At 42.8% G+C, this 17901-nt stretch overlaps 1 protein-coding gene across 22 annotated transcripts in view; it reads right to left on the bottom strand.

Annotated features, from left to right (window-relative positions):
• ANKS1A (ankyrin repeat and sterile alpha motif domain containing 1A) overlaps window positions 1-17901 on the bottom strand; it is a 1080152-nt gene that overhangs the window by 49540 nt on the left and 1012711 nt on the right. For all 22 annotated transcript variants that reach the window (XM_078644289.1, XM_078644292.1, XM_078644288.1 and 19 more), the window contains 2 exons: window positions 10636-10722; window positions 10297-10434 (listed from right to left, as the gene is read on the bottom strand). In XM_078644289.1, the coding sequence (XP_078500415.1) occupies window positions 10297-10434; window positions 10636-10722 (225 nt within the window). The remainder of the gene's footprint in view (window positions 1-10296; window positions 10435-10635; window positions 10723-17901) is intronic.

Raw genomic sequence — 17901 nt, 5'->3', positions numbered from 1 at the left:
TTAGGCGCTGAGGAAGGCTACAGACATGCCGAAATGCATCCGCCCGAACTTTGGTTTTTATCAGCAATAAAAGACTCCTCCACAGTCTCCCCGGTGTGGCCTCTTCTTCTTGCTCTTTGGAGAGGATTCGGTGTATATATATATATATATATATATATATATATATATATATATATATATTGGGAAAACGCCATTCTTTTCTCCACAGTTTAGTCCAAAGAATAACGAGAGTGAGCCCAGATTTTGTGCCAATTTCTCGGTGATTTATTTATTAATCACACCAGCCATCCGCCTCTGTATATACATATACACACTACTATTATAAAGCGAGAACTGTGAACCTTTGAGGTGGGTAAACTCCAGAAGTACACCACCAATCACAACACCCAATACAGCGTTGGAAAGGGGAGGTCCAGGAGATGGACATAGGATATAGAGCACCACATACATAGGGGGGGGGGGGGGGAAGAACGTTAGGGGAAAAGTAGTCCGTTGGGGCATGGGCGTATGCATACAGTGATTTGATCGCGGCTTGCGAGAGGCGCAATGGCATGTGGGCATGGCGTTATGTGGGCGTGGTGTTAGGTAAACGCGGCGTTTGGCGTCATGGGTGTCTGTATACAATGCGGCCAGGAGCGCGGAACCAACATCCGACGGAGGCGTGTGGCCGATGGCGTCAGGGCGTAGAGGCTACATGGGACCTGCTCAAAGGTAAGAGCGGACAGGACCGCGGGGAGGAGCGGACAGGAGCGCGGAAGCAGAACCGACACAGTGAGGCGTGTGGCCAATGGCAAGAGCTAACTCACACAGCCTGTCGGCCCCGCGCAGCACATTGGGGGAAGTATGTTTGCAAATACATGGCGGGGGGGTGCCGGACCCTAACACTTGTGCGGAGGCGTGTAGCAGATGGCGTAAGGGCGTAGAGGCGCGTCGACATCCACATGCCCAGGGGTGAAAAAATGCTGCTGGAGTGTCCGTGTTCGAGGTGCACAATGCTGGTGAGTACCTTTCACCGTGCAAAGCCTTCCTGGACAACGTCGGGACGGGCTGCTAGTATATATATATATATATATATATATGTGCATGAAGCATCTTTTATCACCAGGGACTCCATCTTGTGCACAGCTAGCAAAGCTCACCGCCGGTGCCACACCTCGCCAGCTGGCCCTTTTGCTCTCCATCTGCGGCTGCGCCTTTGCCGTTTAGGTAAGAGGTTTACTACTTTCGGTGAAATCGGGGGGTTGGCCAGTGCATAGGGATTCGGAAGCAGCTATGCCCTCCAGTGGCTAAGTTCAGATCTAGCTAAGGGGGCACTTGGCTAGGCTGGCTGGGCGCTCAGTGGACCTGGGCATCCAGTGCGCGGATCTGTTTTTGACATTATTTTGACAGTTTAGTTGCTGTTTCGGACCGCTCAGCCTTTCATTCTTCTGAGGATGATAAAATTAGTAGTGCAGTGCATGTTAGGTGGTTGAATTGAAATGTGCTCCAGTAGTTTATTTGAGAGGTGGTGCGTTGCAGGGATGGTGCCCAATCAAGCCTGATGTGATGCGCGATACTTGGCAGGCCTGTCACGGTGTCATCTCACCCCCCGCACCCTCCTAGTGACGCCACTGACACCATGCCACAACAGCAGGCGTATACAGACTTGGTGGAGGGATCCCTGCCTGCCAGAATAACATCACTGACTTCGGTAGGAAGGTCAAAAGCTGTCATCTTCTGCCACTCTATCTCCACACATGAATGTGAAAGGTGTGCAGGATCTTTCCCTGTTGCTGCGAGAGAAGATACTCTCGAAGAGGCAGCTTGATCAGGGAACCAATGCGTATGCTCAACAACTCGGGATACCAGACTCTGTGCAAAATCTGGAACCACAAGAAAAACCAGGGAATGGTCGTTCCTGATCTTCTTGATAACTTTAGGCAGAAGTAGTGGCTCAAAGGTGTACAGAAGGCTGGAGCTCCACTTGATATGAAAAGTGTCTCTGAGAGTCGTCTTGGAAACTCCGGCACACAAAACTGCTGATGTTCCGCATTCTTGGCGATGGCAACAGATCTAACCAAGGCTCTCCCCACTCTTGAAGAGACCTTGCACCACCTTCGCATGGAGACGCTATTCGTGATCAGTTAGACATCTTCGGTTGATTTCATCCGCCCTGGTGTTCAGAAAGCCTGCTAGGTGTTAGGCCAACAAGGGAAAGTTCTGGCATTCCAGCCACACTCACAGACATAGAGCCACTTGACAAAGGGCCCACAAATCCACCCCACCCTTTTTGTTGCAGTACCATATAGTGGTGTTGTCCGTGAACACCTGCACCAACCCTTCCTTGTTTGAAGGAAGAAAGGCTTTCAATGGCAAGCGAGTCGTTCAAAACTCCAATAGGTGGATGCGGAGCAAAGACTCTACCGGATACCAGAGTCCTCTGATCTCCACCTTTCCCAGATGGCCACACTCTCCCAGAAGTAATTCATTTATCACTAGTCAGATCTGGTTGGGGAGGGGAGAGGGGTCTGCCACTGACTCAATCGCAGTTTGTCAATGACCACTGAAGATCTTTCGCAGTTCCTCCAAGATCTTTATCATGTTGGAGAGATTCCACTTAAGATGCACCCACTGAGACTTCAGGTTCCACTGCAGAGCCCGCTTATGCCAGCGAGCATGTGTCACAAGCAGCGGGCATGTGTCACAAGCAGGATGCAGGGGGCCATGAGTCCAACAACCTCAAGGCCATTCTCACCAAAATCCAAGATAGAGGCTGAAAGATCAGTATCACAGCCTTAATATCCTGGACTCGTCACTCGGGAGGACAGGCCCGAAATTGCACTGTATCCAGAACTGTTCAGATTAACGGGAGTGTCTGGGAGGGAGTCACAGTGTGACTGACACGTTGATAGTGAACACCAGCAAGTGCAAAAGGTTCAGCACAGTCTGGAGGTGTGAGACGACTGCCTGGTAAGAACCCACCTTCAACAGCCAATCGTCAAGGTAGGGAAAGACTAGAACCCCTGACCTCTGCAGATGAGCTGCAACCACTGCCATCATCTTGGTGAACACCCAAGGAGCGCTGGTAAGATCGAAGGTGAGCACGGCAAACTGAAAGTGCTCTTGGCCCACCATAAATTGCAGGTAATGTCTGTGGGTGGGCAGGAATGTGGAAATATGTTTCTCAAAAGTCCAATGCTACCATCCAGTCTCCCGGGTCGAGGCCAGACAGAACTTGGGCAAGCCTGAGTATATTGAATTTCTCCTTTTTCAGAAAGAGATTGAGAAGGGGCAGGTCTAGGTTAGGATGAAGGCCTCTCTTCTTTTTTGGCCCCAGAATGTAGCGAGAATAGCACTATGGTGGCACCCTCTCGATGGAACCCTTGGCCAGAAAACCAGCACTTCCTGATGGAGAAAGGAGAAGTGGTCCTCTGTCAGTCAGTCTCCTCCGTTTCTTGTCTCCTCCTGTAGATAACAAATCTTAGTGATGGGGCTAGTTCTCTGTTTCGGTCTCTGGAACTGTTCTATTATGGCCACCATTATCCTGCCGATATCACTTTGTTTAGATCACATTGATTTACTTCTTTTTTTTGTTGTAAGCTCGTATAACGTCCCTGGCCAATTTAAACATGAGACTATAGATTAGCGACCTGCATTACAGTAAAGTATGCTTTCTATGTTTTTTGATTGCACGTCAAAAGCAGTCCGTAGGATTCCCATGATTCTGCTAAATTTTCCTGCCGTGTTGATGGAGAACGGGATACTACACACGAGGGTTTCCAAGTAAGTTGTTGGTCAGAGTTAGCTTCTCTATTTTTGTTCTCACTCGGGGCCTTGATGTTGCCATGTGTCTGTCCATTTTTCTCGCGGATTTGTGATTCCGCTGGGGGAACTTTGTTATCACTACATCACTACTCTGCAGCGTTCTTTCTGGTATTTATTCAGATACACTAATCCTTTTTATGACTAAGTGGAAATATCGAGAGGAGTGTTTTCCTTCCTACTCGAATTTTGTTGTGATACTCCGTGTTATATTCTAAAAATAATTTAAACATGGTCTATCAACATATGTTTCCCTTACCAATTTAAATAGGTAAACATTCTAACTAAATAGTCTTCATTAATTGTTTTAAACACTTCGTAGCCGTTTTTTGCATTGAGTTTTTGTTTGTCTTTTTTCTTTTACAGTAAATAAATTACCTATATGCTTGGGTATCTTACAACGATTTATATATCCTGGCTCTATATTGCTCAAACGGAATTCTTAATTGACCTTTTCACTGATGTTAAGTAAAGACATGAGTATACTGTGGGTGAGCAGCAGCCCTGGAAAGGTACTCAGAAATGTTAATGCGATGAACCCAGCGAACACTTTCTTTGATAGGTTGCAGCTCTGCTCTGAAGATGGTGGCACTGCCTAAATTCCTCGATTTATATTTGAATATAACAGTGTAGTTGATACTGCAGTTCTTCACACTCACTTAAGTTTGAATGAGTATGGCTGGTATGTAAAGTAATGTAACGTAGGGGACACTTTTATAGCGCGTCTATCACTCCATGGAGTATCTTGGCGCTCAAACCAGATGGAAACGGTTTAAGGAAAGGATTAACCAATGGAGGCGCTTACACTTTACACCAGTGCTATGCAGGCTGCATCTGTAAGAGAGAACACCCAGGTCTTTAGCGCTTTCCTAAACTGAGTCTCATGGGACAGTGACCTAAGGTGAGGTGGGAGCTTATTCCAGGCTCTAGCTCCCAGTACAAAAAGAGATTTTCCTCCTTTAGTGGCCAATCTAAATCTGGGGATGGTTAACAGATTCTGATTAGCAGACCTCAGGTAGCGAGTAGGATGGTATCGTTTAAAGCCGTTACACAAATATTTAGGCCCTTGCTGTTGAAAGGCTCTAAATGTAATCAGCAAGATTTTGAATAGGATCCTTTTGCCAACTGACAACCAATGCAGCGCTTTTAGCGCAGCTGACGCAGATGACTTACGAGGCCAACGTAGCACCAGCCAGGCAGCAGCATGTTGGACCATCTGTAGCCTATGGAGTACGGACTTATTGACTCCAGCATATAGGCTGTTACAGTAATCCAGCCTTGAACTTATTAAGGCAACTGCGACTGATTTCCTGGCTGACAGAGGAAGAAGATCAAAGAACTTCCTCAAAGATTTAATTGTGTGAAAACACATACCGGCTACGGCCACCGCTTGCTGTTTAAAGCACAATTGGTCGTCAAATTTAATGCCCAGATTTCGAGCAGATGAGATGGTATCAGGGGGAGATTCAGCGTCGTCCGGCCACCAATTTTTTGGGGAAAACAGATTTTGATTCCCAAAAGGCAAGATCTCCGTCTTGCCAGAATTGCATTTAAGATGATTATCAGTCATCCATTTAAATGTAGCTGTTAGGCAACTCTTCAGGTTTTCCTCCGCCCCCAGCAGTTCTCCATCCAGTACCAGAATTAGCTGAGTGTCATCTGCATATGATATTGTACTGATGTTAAATGATGCAATTAGCTCAAGCAGGGGTACCATATATAGATTAAACAGAACCGGGCTTAACCTCGAGCCCTGAGGAACCCCGGAGCTGATGACCTTAGCTTCTGACTGGAATTTGCCCAGGACTGTAATTTGGCGTCTGTTGTTCAAAAAGTTCCTAAGCCAACCCAAGACCGTCCCTCCTATACCTGCGGCCACCAACCGGTCCACTAAGATGTTATGTGAGACCGTGTCGAAGGCTGCCGACAGATCTAATAATATCAAGACAGCCTTCTTACCTTGGTCTACAGCCATTCGTAGGGTCTCTGCCGTAAACAGCAGGGCAGACTCGGTAGAGTGTTTCGACCGGAACCCAGACTGGTTGGGATGTAGGATGTTATTCTCCTCCAGATAGTTCGTAAGTTGGTTGTTGACAAACTTTTCCACCAGTTTGAATACCAAGGGGAGCAGGGATATAGGTCGCATATTGGAGAGGATCGTTGGGTCAGCGAGGGTCTTTTTATGGAGGGGCTTAACTGCTGCGAGCTTCCAATCAGTGGGGATTACTGCTGTGGCTAGCGATGAGTTTATGAGGTCATTAATAATAGGATTAACAACCTCCACTGACGCCTGCAGAACCAAAGGTGGGCATGGATCAAAAGGAGATCCAGATTTACTGGCCAAAATGGCTTGAGAGGTCTCCTCAAGGGGGACAGGTGTAAAAGACTCAAAACATGGAGTCCTCCTAACTGTCTCAACTCCCTCAGCCCGCTCTAAGCTGCATGGAGAAGAGGACGGCAGAGGAAAAGTCTTCACAATGTCGGTAATCTTATTGTCGAAGTAATCGGCAATTAAGTTACAGAGGTCCTGTGAGGGAGGAATCTCTTGTGACAGGGCTGATGGGTTGGTGAAATACTTTACTATTTTAAAGATTTCCTTTTGTCCAGAGCCCACTATGGATATGGCCTGTAAGTAATGGGCTTTCTTAGCTAGTTTAATCCCAGCATGATAGTGCCTTCTTGCTGATTTATAGACATTACGAGCAGGCCCCTCGTGTTTCCTACGCCATCTCCGTTCGAGTGCTCTCACTTCTCCCAGCTCTAACTTCAAGGCCGGTGAGAACCACGGGGCATTCCTTTTGCCCTTGGTGGCAGATGGATTTTTTATACCGGCAGGTCCTAATAGATCACCAGCCGAGCCTATCCAGTCACAGAATTTCTGATTATCTATTATAGTATTGCCTTTTAGTGCGGGCGTACTTTCTTTTAGCATTCCTATCAGGTCTGGTCTGCTGGGAAATTTCTTCCAATTCGGTTTATGTGTGTTATTACGTATTTCATTATTCATCATGATAACAGCAGGAGCCTTATTTTTTGACACAATATCAAAAGGAATGAAAAAGTGGTCGGACCAGATTTGAGGGCGCGGCTGCCTAACCATTAACCTAGCTGAGTTGGAGCAAATACAGTCCAGCAGGTGACCGGCTACATGGGTCGGCTCTCGATTTCGGAGAGTAAGACCAAGAATGTCAATGTATCCATGAAACTATCCACTCCTGGTTCTTTGAGGGAGTCTAAGTGCAGGTTTAGATCACCTAGCACCATAAAATGTGAATATCTAAGCACTAGATCACTCAATGCATCCCCCACGGTTTCAAGAAACTCAGTGGGAGAGCCAGGGGGGGCGGTAAATAAGGGCGCCAGAAAAAGTAAGGGAATCATGGATGCCTAGACAAAAAGCCAATGCTTCAGCACCTTTGATGGTTGCCAATGCGTGGATGGAGCATTTGAGTGAGTTATGGTAAATTATGGCCAACCCTCCTCGTTGTTCACTCCTATCCAGGCGTTGTATCCGATAATTGTGAGGGAGAGCTATGGCTACATCTGGATTGGACCACGGTCTTAGCCAGGTCTCAGTGACCAAGAGCCAGTCCAAGTCAGACTTGACAATCAGATCATTTATGTTCTGGGCGTTTTTGCAAAGTGAACGAGAATTAATAAGTTCTCCTCGCAGCACGATATCGTGAGAGGGAACTTCCAAGGCAGGCACTGGGGTCAGCGTAAGCTTACACTGACCGCAGCAAATGGGTCCATACCATTTGTCGGGGGCTACAGTCCCATGGCAGTGTGTGTTAGTGGTGTTATAGGAATATAACAACTCCCTGGACATACCTGTGAGGGCTTTACAAGGAACCTGGTGTGACACGATGTCCTCTGCCTCCGGCGCCGTCTTGGCGCGGACGGGCGCAGACGGGCTGGACTCTGGCTCGACTCCGGCGCGAGTCAGGCGCGCCCGCTGCGCGTATGCATGGTAGGTTTAAGTAGGGCTCACCTGACCTGGGCGTCTGAGCACTAAAGCGCTCAGCGTGAATGCACAGCCAGACCTCCCCAGCTACACCCAATATGGCGGCTCCACAAGTATTCCCCTGTCCACTCGGCCCGCTAAAAGAGAGGTGAAGGCACAATTACAGTGCTAGTGTGTGGGCAATGGTCCGAATAGGATGTGAAGTCGACTAAGGTAAATTAAATCAATTTTGGTAAAAAACGATTAAAAATAAAAAGCGCGTTTTAAAATAGCGCTTCCGCTTATCAGAGAGCTCGCCTATGCACTAGATAAGTATGAGGTGCGGCACACATTTAAAAACAATCTTTTCCCAAGGCTGAGCTCACACAAATGCTCGCCTTAAGTAGGGCTCACCTGACCTGGGCGTCTGAGCACTAAAGCGCTCAGCGTGAATGCACAGCCAGACCTCCCCAGCTACACCCAATATGGCGGCTCCACAAGTATTCCCCTGTCCACTTGGCCCGCTAAAAGAGCGTTGAAGGCACAATTACAGTGCTAGTGTGTGGGCAATGGTCCGAATAGGATGTGAAGTCGACTAAGGTAAATTAAATCAATTTTGGTAAAAAACGATTAAAAATAAAAAGCGCGTTTTAAAATAGCGCTTCCGCTTATCAGAGAGCTCGCCTATGCACTAGCTAAGTATGAGGCGCGGCACACATTTAAAAACAATCTTTTCCCAAAGTATTTGCAGGTAGGCAAGCTAGAGCTAAGAGGAAGACATTGACTCTCCCATACAACATGGAGCAGGGTACTGGTGGACTCGGACTTCAAGAAATATTTTCTGATTGCACAGGCCAGTGCTACAGCTGCCTGGCATTTGGAATGACTTACCCTCCTGCATGTGCAGGCCGATAGGGTTTGGAAATGACCAGCATCCATAGGGCAACTTTCTAGGAACCGCAATTAACTGAATTTAACTGAATATGTGGGAGAAAGTAGGATGGGCTTGATGTATACTTACAATGAGACAGGTTTAAATTATAATACTCATCTTCTTTGGGGTGTGTTGATATCCCTGAGGATTATGGTCACATCACATAAAGCATGTAAAAGGATGTATATGGCTGGCTTGGGATTTCTCTTGGGAGGACAAATGTCTAAGTCTCGAACAAGTGCAGGGATTATTTGAAGTGAACACACTTGATATATTTGCCTATTATAAGACTAGCCATGAAATGTTTGCGGCTATTCCATTCAGCCAGAAGTCCTAAAATTGCTATACATGTGCTGGGACGAAAACATCCCATGCATGGTAAACAGGTGTGGCTCCTCTGCCTGGAGTGCGAGTTTCTGGGATCCTGATTATTTTTGGCCCCGATTTCATGCTAATCTAAGTACGTGTGCTGGGAAATAGGCCTGGACTTGTCCTCTGACCTCGAGGGGTGCACTAAGTGTGCCCTCATTTGTACCAGGGAACTAGTGTCCCTGTCGTGGGTTTAATTTATAGAGCAACGATGGCAACATACCATGTTTTGTTTTTAAACTTCATTTATATTTTAAGGTACGGAGGTGGACACATACACAATATTTGTTTTCAATTGTATAGCCAGAAAAAGTCATAATGCACATTGCGTGGAGAAGTGCAGGGATAGGGACTGTAAATGTGTGTGATCACAGTTAGCAGTGCAATGTGAAAATGTCCCTGCGGTTGGGATATCACATCCAGCATCACTTCCATTGGTCAAATGTTCACGTCAAGTTGCCATTGAATCGTAATGGCAAACTGAGGTTACAAAGCAAGAACGCCGTAGAGTGTCTGAACTACTGCAGGGTCTCCTGCTAGGACCCGAGTTCTTTTCATAAGTGACAAAGGAAAGCCAAATTCCATCATATTTGGACAGTCGGCAGTGGGTCGTGACTGGCAGTTTTTCTATTGAGAAGACTACTCACAACCTGCCCACCACGTGTTGATGGGGACTGGGGGGGCTGTTGGCGGGGGAAAGTACCATCTTGTTAGAAGCTTATATAGCATAAGGAGGCTTTGATAGGATGAGAGGACAGGGACTAAAATATGGCCAGCAATAAAAGTGAGTGAAATTGCTAAAAGTCTGATGTCAAGGAGGAATCCAACAGCTGGCAACACGAAGGCTTGGAAGGTCTACCAATCCAGATAACTGGACTGAAAAGTTAGATGAATGGTAAGAAAGAAGAAATAAAATATGTCAATTCATTGTCTAAATTAGTGATTCATCCAGTGATAAATAAACAAGTGCACCAGCAAAGATATTTAGATTGGCAAACATCTATCCAAACAGTTAAGTATTTGGGCAAAGGAGACCAGTTCATGAGGGATGCTGATATTTTTCCTGCATGGTATTTAAAGTCGTTCAGATCATGAAGGCTTTTTTTTCTTGGGTCACAATTCTCTATGGACCATCCCTAGACTGACTGGAGACGACCCAATGAGAAACAGTTTCCTAACACAATCAGGTTCTGATAAAAGTTCTAACCCAAGGAGGTGATCTATCCTTCATTCCCTGGAAGATACCTACCACGTCCACAGTGCTGAAAACATGGCAGTAGTGATGGCTTGTCTGCAGGTCCTTTGTGATATATGCAAAGGTGCACAAATCCTCTGGGTCCTGGGCTGCACAAGAAATGTTTCTGATTTCATGCTCAGCAATGATATTCTGTCAACATAAAAAAGAATGAGGGATGACTTCAAGATTAGAATAACAAACTAGGACTTTGTAGCTTTATGTCTCAAACCCAGACCAGGAGGTGAAAATCCCCCATTTGCCGTTAGTAGGCTGTTCCTGCAGCTATAAGCTAACATGTCCCCACATGCATGCTGGTAGGCTGATACAAACACAAAATTGTCTCCTCCCTACCTTGTTGGAGGCATCAATAAATTTCACCCCTTTATAGCTGATGGATAGGATAATGGTTGGAATCTTTTTCATCTGTTCTGTAGATTTCTGACAGTAAAAAAGTACAAAAACAATGTTTTAAAGGTTAGCTGTTAATAAGCAAACTCCACATTAGGAACACATTGGATCAATAAATGGTTTAACAGAAACATAGGAGCAAAAGCAATCCTCTGCTAGGGCGGAAATCAATGGCTACATTAATACATATGATGGAAATATGTAAACGTCTTGTATCTGCACATAATGAACAAGTGGTTGGCCTATATGAGATATTCATTACAATAGTTCTGTAATCACTACAAAACTGCATAGGTCCACTTCCCATTCCTAATGACAGCAAAGGATTTAGCATGTCCACCGCACACCGAGGCCCATCTGTGGGCATTCAATGTTACAGCAGCAACATCGCACGCTCCATTGGGAGATAAAGGACACTACAAGGACCATAATGCGCTGCTAGTCGTGTTAGAGCGTCCCATTAGGGCATGCATTGGAGCATTTAAATGAATAGGGTGGTGTCCTAGGCGCCTTCAATTGCCAAAGCCTCTGAAGAGAAGTGGGGATACTTCGAAACACGCCAGGCATCAATGGCACATTGAACTGCTTCAGGTTATCGTTGTACTGGTGGACGGTATACCATAAAGGCTCTTTAGGAGCATGTTGCCGCTCGAGGGCTCCTTGTACGTTGGGTACTTGGAGCTTGGATATATACATATACACATATATACATACATATACACACACATATACACACACACACACACACACACACACACACACACACACACACACACACATATATATATATATATAACAGGAACACAAAATCTATTAAAAACACTGATTCTATTATATATTAAAACATTAAAATATTTAAAAATCTTTAAACTTAAATTTACCACTCCAGTCAGTACATCAGTAGGAAAAGTGTTGGATAGGGGAGGGGTACAAATTACTATTCCGACTCCAGTGACTGCAACAGTAGGGAAATTGTTGGATTGAGTAGGGGTCAAAATTACTATTCCCACTCCAGTGAGTGCAAAAGTAGGGAAAGTGTTGGATAGTGGAGGGGTAAAAATTAATATTCCCACCCCATTGAGTGCAACAGTAGGGAAAGTGCTGGATAGCGGAGGGGTAAAAATTACTATTCCAACTCCAGTGAGTGCAACAGTAGGGAAATTGTTGGATTGCGTAGGGGTAAAAATTACTATTCCCACTCCAGGGAGAGCAACAGTAGGGAAAGTGTTGGATTGCGGGGAGGTAAACATGACTATTCCCACTCCAGTGAGTGCTACAGTAGTGAACGTGTTGGATAGCAGAGGAGTAAAACTTACTATTTCCACTCCAGTGAGTGTAACAGTAGGGAAAGTGTTGGGTTAGCAGAGGGGTAAAATTTACTATTTCCACTCCAATGAGTGCAACAGTACGGAAAGTGTTGGATAGTGGAGAGTTAAAACGTACTATTCCCAAACCAGTCAGTGCAACAGTAGGGAAAGGGTTGGATTGTGTAGGGGTAAAAATTACTATTCCCACTCCAGTGAGTGCAACAGTAGTGTGGGATTGCAAAGGGGTAACAATTAACATTCTCACTCCAGTCAGTTCAAAAGTAAAAACAAAATATTAACAAAAATATTTAAAAAACAAAGAACATATATAAACATATTAAAAAGTAATACAAATATATTTATTACACATTTTAAAAAACAGTGTTAAATGCATATGACAAATACCTACAAATATTAAAAAAATATCAAAGAAATAAATATTTTTAATTAGAAATTATTTTGAATCAACGACATTAATTATAACATAAATGTACTTTTTATTTCCTGCCCTATAACATCACACAGTTCACAACCCACATCTAAATTTGATAAAATAATGTATTTACATAATTACCAATTAAAGAAATATTCATTAAAAAAATAAAACTCATAAAAATCAATAAACTTCCCACACTTTACCCCGATAATCCCCACAAACCACTGGTAAAATTAAACTGTAAAAATGTATTACACAATTCAAACTTATTTTCAATTAAGAAACTAATAGTACATAAAAACGAATTAAAGTAAAATGAATTTACTCCCCACCCTTAACCTCTAAAAAGTAAAACCTCCACACAAAAAAAATATAAACTACCCTAATTAAATATCAAATTAATTATCAATGATCAACCAATTATTAAACATAAATTACTTCCCACACTTTACCCCTATAAACCCATAAACCACACCTAAAATTAATTACACAAATTCCATAATTAATTTTCAATCATTAATTAGAAACTAATTAGAAATAAATTACTTTCCACCCTTTACCCCATAAACCCGCACCTAAACCAGAACACAATTACCATAATTAGCAATTAATTAGTTAATATAAATTAACTACTAATTATTAATTAAACAAATTACTCCCCACCCTTTACCCGTATAAACCCCACAACCTGCACCCAACATTATTGACACAATTTCCACCTAAGAAACATTACATAATTACCATAATTAATAATCAATTAACAACCAATTAATAATGAATTACTAATAAATTACTTCCCACATTTAACACTATAAAATCTCAATTAAATAAATACAAAAATAATCATTCATTTATTATAATTAAAATACTTCCCACTCTATCCCCCCATAAACCCACAACCTGCTACGGAACTAAAAAAAACGCAAAATTTAATTAAAATAAAATTGATAACTACTAAAAATGCAACATTAAAAAACAAACAATACTTATACAAAAAAACATACATCACCTTTAATTTAAAATATAAACTAAAATACATGACACTAATAAAAAAATAGAAATTTTAAACTATATTTTTTAAATAATATTAATGACTGCTATATTTTTTTAAACAATATTTCTTACCATAAATTCGATATTCTTCACCACGATATTCTTGCTGTTGATATTTCTGAATCACAATATTTCCAACTCAACATTTTGTCTCAACACCCAGCCTAACCTGGCTCAACAAAGCCTTTGAAGCCTACAACTCTGCTAGTATAGATGCTGCCTTTGCAACCATCGCCGCCTCCCATAGTGTCTGTAAGATTGCTACTACATCCTCCACAGACGAACACATACAGCAGATGAGGATGAAAAGCAGCAGCTCTGGGGCACTGCCAAAGCTATTGAAATGAGTGGGACTACACCAATAACTGCAGAATCTCTGCCTTTGTATGGAGAATCTCCACCTGATAGCCCCACTCATATTTTGAAAACTTTGAAAACTTTTGCACTTGACAAGGAAAACCTATTTGGCTGGCATGTTGTTGAAACATTTGTCTATTAAATCGGACATGGATTCCTCCCGGTCTCTGCGACAATAAAAAAAGATAGATTTCCTTTAGGGATGCCAGATGGAGTAATTATTTTCTTACAGAGACGGTTTTCAAACACAATGTTTCTTAATAGCAGCAGCACTCCTTTTTCAAAAAGCATAATTCCAGCATTCTACCTTAATAATGCGCATCCCTTCGTTGTACTTCAGGCAACAGCCACGCAAAAAGGGTTACAGCTAATACAAACAGGAACCATTACAGATATTGACAACCTGCAGGCCTCTTCTATTCCTCCTCTTCCAAATACCCCCCCAGGCCAAGATGGAGGTAGGATTTCGCCCTTTTACCAGCAATCAACAAACATTACTTAAACTGCCATCTGTCCCACAGTGAAAAAAAACTCCCCAGCAACTGATTATGGAGACCCTCACCATGATCAGCAAGGGGGCTCTGGAACTTAAAAACTCAGTCAAAACAGGCTTTTAGTCCAGGTTCTTGCTAGTATGAAAGAAATCAGAAGAGTGAAGTCTCGTACTGGATCCTCGGGAGCTCATCAAGTACCTACAAGCAATTCTTCAGGATAGTCACACTGCTGGAGGTTCTGCAGCTGCTCCAGGAGGGAGTGTACATGACAATGGTGAAAGTGAATTTAAAGGACGCATATTTCCAAGTCCCCTTACACCATACTTGTGATTAGAAGTAACAGGGTGCCGTCACAGTTCAAGGTGTTGCCTTTCTGCTTCACGTCTGCACCAAGAGATGTTATGAAATGTAGGTCCTCTATGGCAGCTTCCCTGACAAGACCTCTAGAGTTTTCCATCCCTGGATGACCAGCTAATTGAGAGAAGGACCTTTGGCACGGCCCAGCCATCAAAAGAGGTGCGTTTAGAACTCTTAGTCATTAGTCATTTTGCTCAATGCAAACAAGTCTCATGTCAAAGCCTCCAAATCTATCCAGTTCCTGGTAGCTATTTTAGACAGTGCTGCAGGGAAGGCATACAACACACTCAAAAGCAAATGATTGTTTGAGTCTGCACATTCAAGTCGATATTAGGCATGTCTTCATGAATTCCCTAATAGCAACATACATTCCCTAAAGGAGTTAGGCACCCAGTGGCATGAAATATCCAGATCTTTTGAGGGTCAGATCCAGTGATACAAAGCATCAAGATTTCATTTTTATGGTGGAGAGGTGAATCCAGCACTGTGGTAGGCAAGTATTACCAGCTGTAAATTACTTGTTATAGGATGGCACCTAATGTGTCACTGGAAGGCTGAGGTGCTAATCAGCAAGATGTAGAGGCAAAGCAGCACTGATCACAGGTGGACAGTCTGCTCCACATCAATATCTTGGGGAGCAAAGCTGTGAGAAGAGGGCTGCCGTTGTTCCTTCAAAGACTAGTCAGCTCCTAAGTACTTGTAAGCAAGGACAGATTACACAACTATCCTATTCTATCTAGACAATGAGGAAGGCACAACATTTCCTGCACTCTTGGAGGAATCACAGTATCTTTGAAAATGGGTGATAAAGCACAGCATTTCACTAACAAAGAAACATTTGGTGGAGCTCACCAATACATGAACAGATGCCCTCACCAGAATGCAGAGTATCAGTCATGAAAAGAACTCAACCAGAATTTGGTGGACATGGCCTTTGGTACTGGGGCCACCAATTTATGGATCCTTTTGCAACACCAGTGAACAAGAAAGGCTGGTTCTTCACAAAGAGCATTGGTACACTGGGTCTAAAGCACAAGCATTTTCAATCTCCTGGATAGTGAGCGATTTGTAAGATCAAGAGGAAACCTTGTAGGCTGATTTTCATAACCTCAGTACTTTTTTTTACAAAGATTCGTCAGATGTTCCTCCACACTCCGGTGGGGATGCAGGATGACATTCGGTCCTGAGAAGAGGGCCAGAGTGTCTTCCACAATCCTGCGCCCCTGAACTTATTGGCACAGCTCCTAAATACCTTAGGGGTCCCAGCTAGTACGTCTTCCTTACTGCAGCAATAGCATGGTTCAAACTTGAGTCCTTTTGACTATTGGAAAAGGCTCTGTATCCGGTGTCAGTCTACAGCAGAGGTCTTCAAATAGTGAGAACAGGGGACCGTGGCTGCATTCCAAGAGAGGGGACGGGGATGGGTGGGGGCAAATGCAGGATTATCATCAGTATATGTATAAAGACATCCTCAACCCCAGTCGGATCTCTGACACTGCCAATGGAATGCTGAGGGCAAGCTGCATCTCGATATTTAAACCGGTATTGTTGATCATGGAAACAAATTGTAAAGAATTGTGAAATAATTTTATGTGAATCCCGGATGGGGTCGAGGATGCCTTTATACATATACTGATGATAATCCTTCGGTGGGACACTTATTGTGTGTCTTTTGTTTGAATTGCAACTCTTGAAGGCTGGTCTTCGTTATGTTCACTATTGTAGTCCTGAGGAAGACCCGTTATGATGTTATGTAATTAACAAGTAATCATAGTGTCAAAACATCAACGACATTGGTTAATGTCTTGCGTCACCTATCCCAACATTAAAAAATGAGGATAGAGGATATTGTGAACTTTGGAGTTGGGACATCAAACATTAAATGTTTTCATTGTTTTATGTACTGTGTATATGTACACTGAGATTGTTTACATTCTCACCACGTATATGTCATTTGATTTATTCTATGTGATAATTGTTTAGTGGGCAGCTTATTGGAAATACAAAAAAGTAAATAAAGTTGCTGTATTGGATACATGACAAATATACAAAACTAGAAATATCTTGTTGGCTTGTGGGGACTTTGGTTGATCTTTCGGACTTCCCGTTTTGATTCATTCTTGTAAAATAAATTAGCAAACTAGTCGTTGCAGTAGATTTCCAGTGATTTAAAATCAAGGTGTTTAATCGTAAGAGGTTCCCCTCCGGTAAGGGATCATTTATGGGATCCTTTTGTACTGATGTTAATTGTTTAAGAATTGTGTCACCTGACAGAACTCTCTATAGGTTATCAATTACATACCCAGGTGCGGAAGGACACAGGGAAACCCATTATATTTTATGGTGTGAAACATTACCAGCTGGATATAAAAGCAATAAGAGACTCAGCAGTTGGCTAGGTGTCCTCATGCGTCTTTTTCAATAAATTGAGCACCTTCCTGATTTAATACATTTCAATTACTTTGAATTTTTTCTCAGTGTTTGTCTGATATTGCTGTATGTTATTTTGCCTTATGTTAACACTATTTCCCTGGGTACTTCAATGAATTATTTTGTGTGAAAGGGAGCAGACAACAAGATCTGTGTTAATATAAACAGTAAATCACAATGAACCAAACCAAATATGCATATTTAAGTTCTAATTGTGAAGCACATCCAAATTTACACCTATATTTAAACATATCTACTTTGTGAGTTCACTGTAGTTAAAATGTCACTTCATTAACATATATTAACACCAATTCTCTTATTTTTAGAGCTATAGCCTTCATGACACAACAGCAATCATGTTTCCCTTTTTTCAAGTCTCACTTTCTCAGGAAAGTATCTGATGAATTAGAAGTAAAATATCAATTTCATCATCAAAGGTCATTATGAAAAGAACACATAAAAAACAAGGCACACATAGCAAAAACAAAAAAAAGTCAGGGGAAATCAAAATCAAATTTTTAAAATCACTGATTTATACAAGTTTGTAAATCAAAAGAATACATACAATTTAAAATCTTTACAGCAAAGTGTTGTACATGGTTTCTACCACTTTCTAGTTGCTCAAGCCAGAGTGAATGTGGAGTCTATGTAGAATGTTAGAGTGCGTGATGTCAGAGAGTTCAGAATGTGTGTGTGCCTGTATGTCTGTGGAATGACAGTTGAGAAGAGTGGGCTGAGCAACTAACATCTAGCTCCTGGTGGGACTTTATAATTA

Source organism: Lissotriton helveticus, chromosome 5_1 (assembly GCF_964261635.1).
Source record: "Lissotriton helveticus chromosome 5_1, aLisHel1.1, whole genome shotgun sequence".
Lineage (NCBI taxonomy): Eukaryota > Metazoa > Chordata > Amphibia > Caudata > Salamandridae > Lissotriton > Lissotriton helveticus.
The sequence above is the reverse complement of the archived record's forward strand: the minus strand, read 5'-3'. Positions and strand labels throughout refer to the sequence as shown.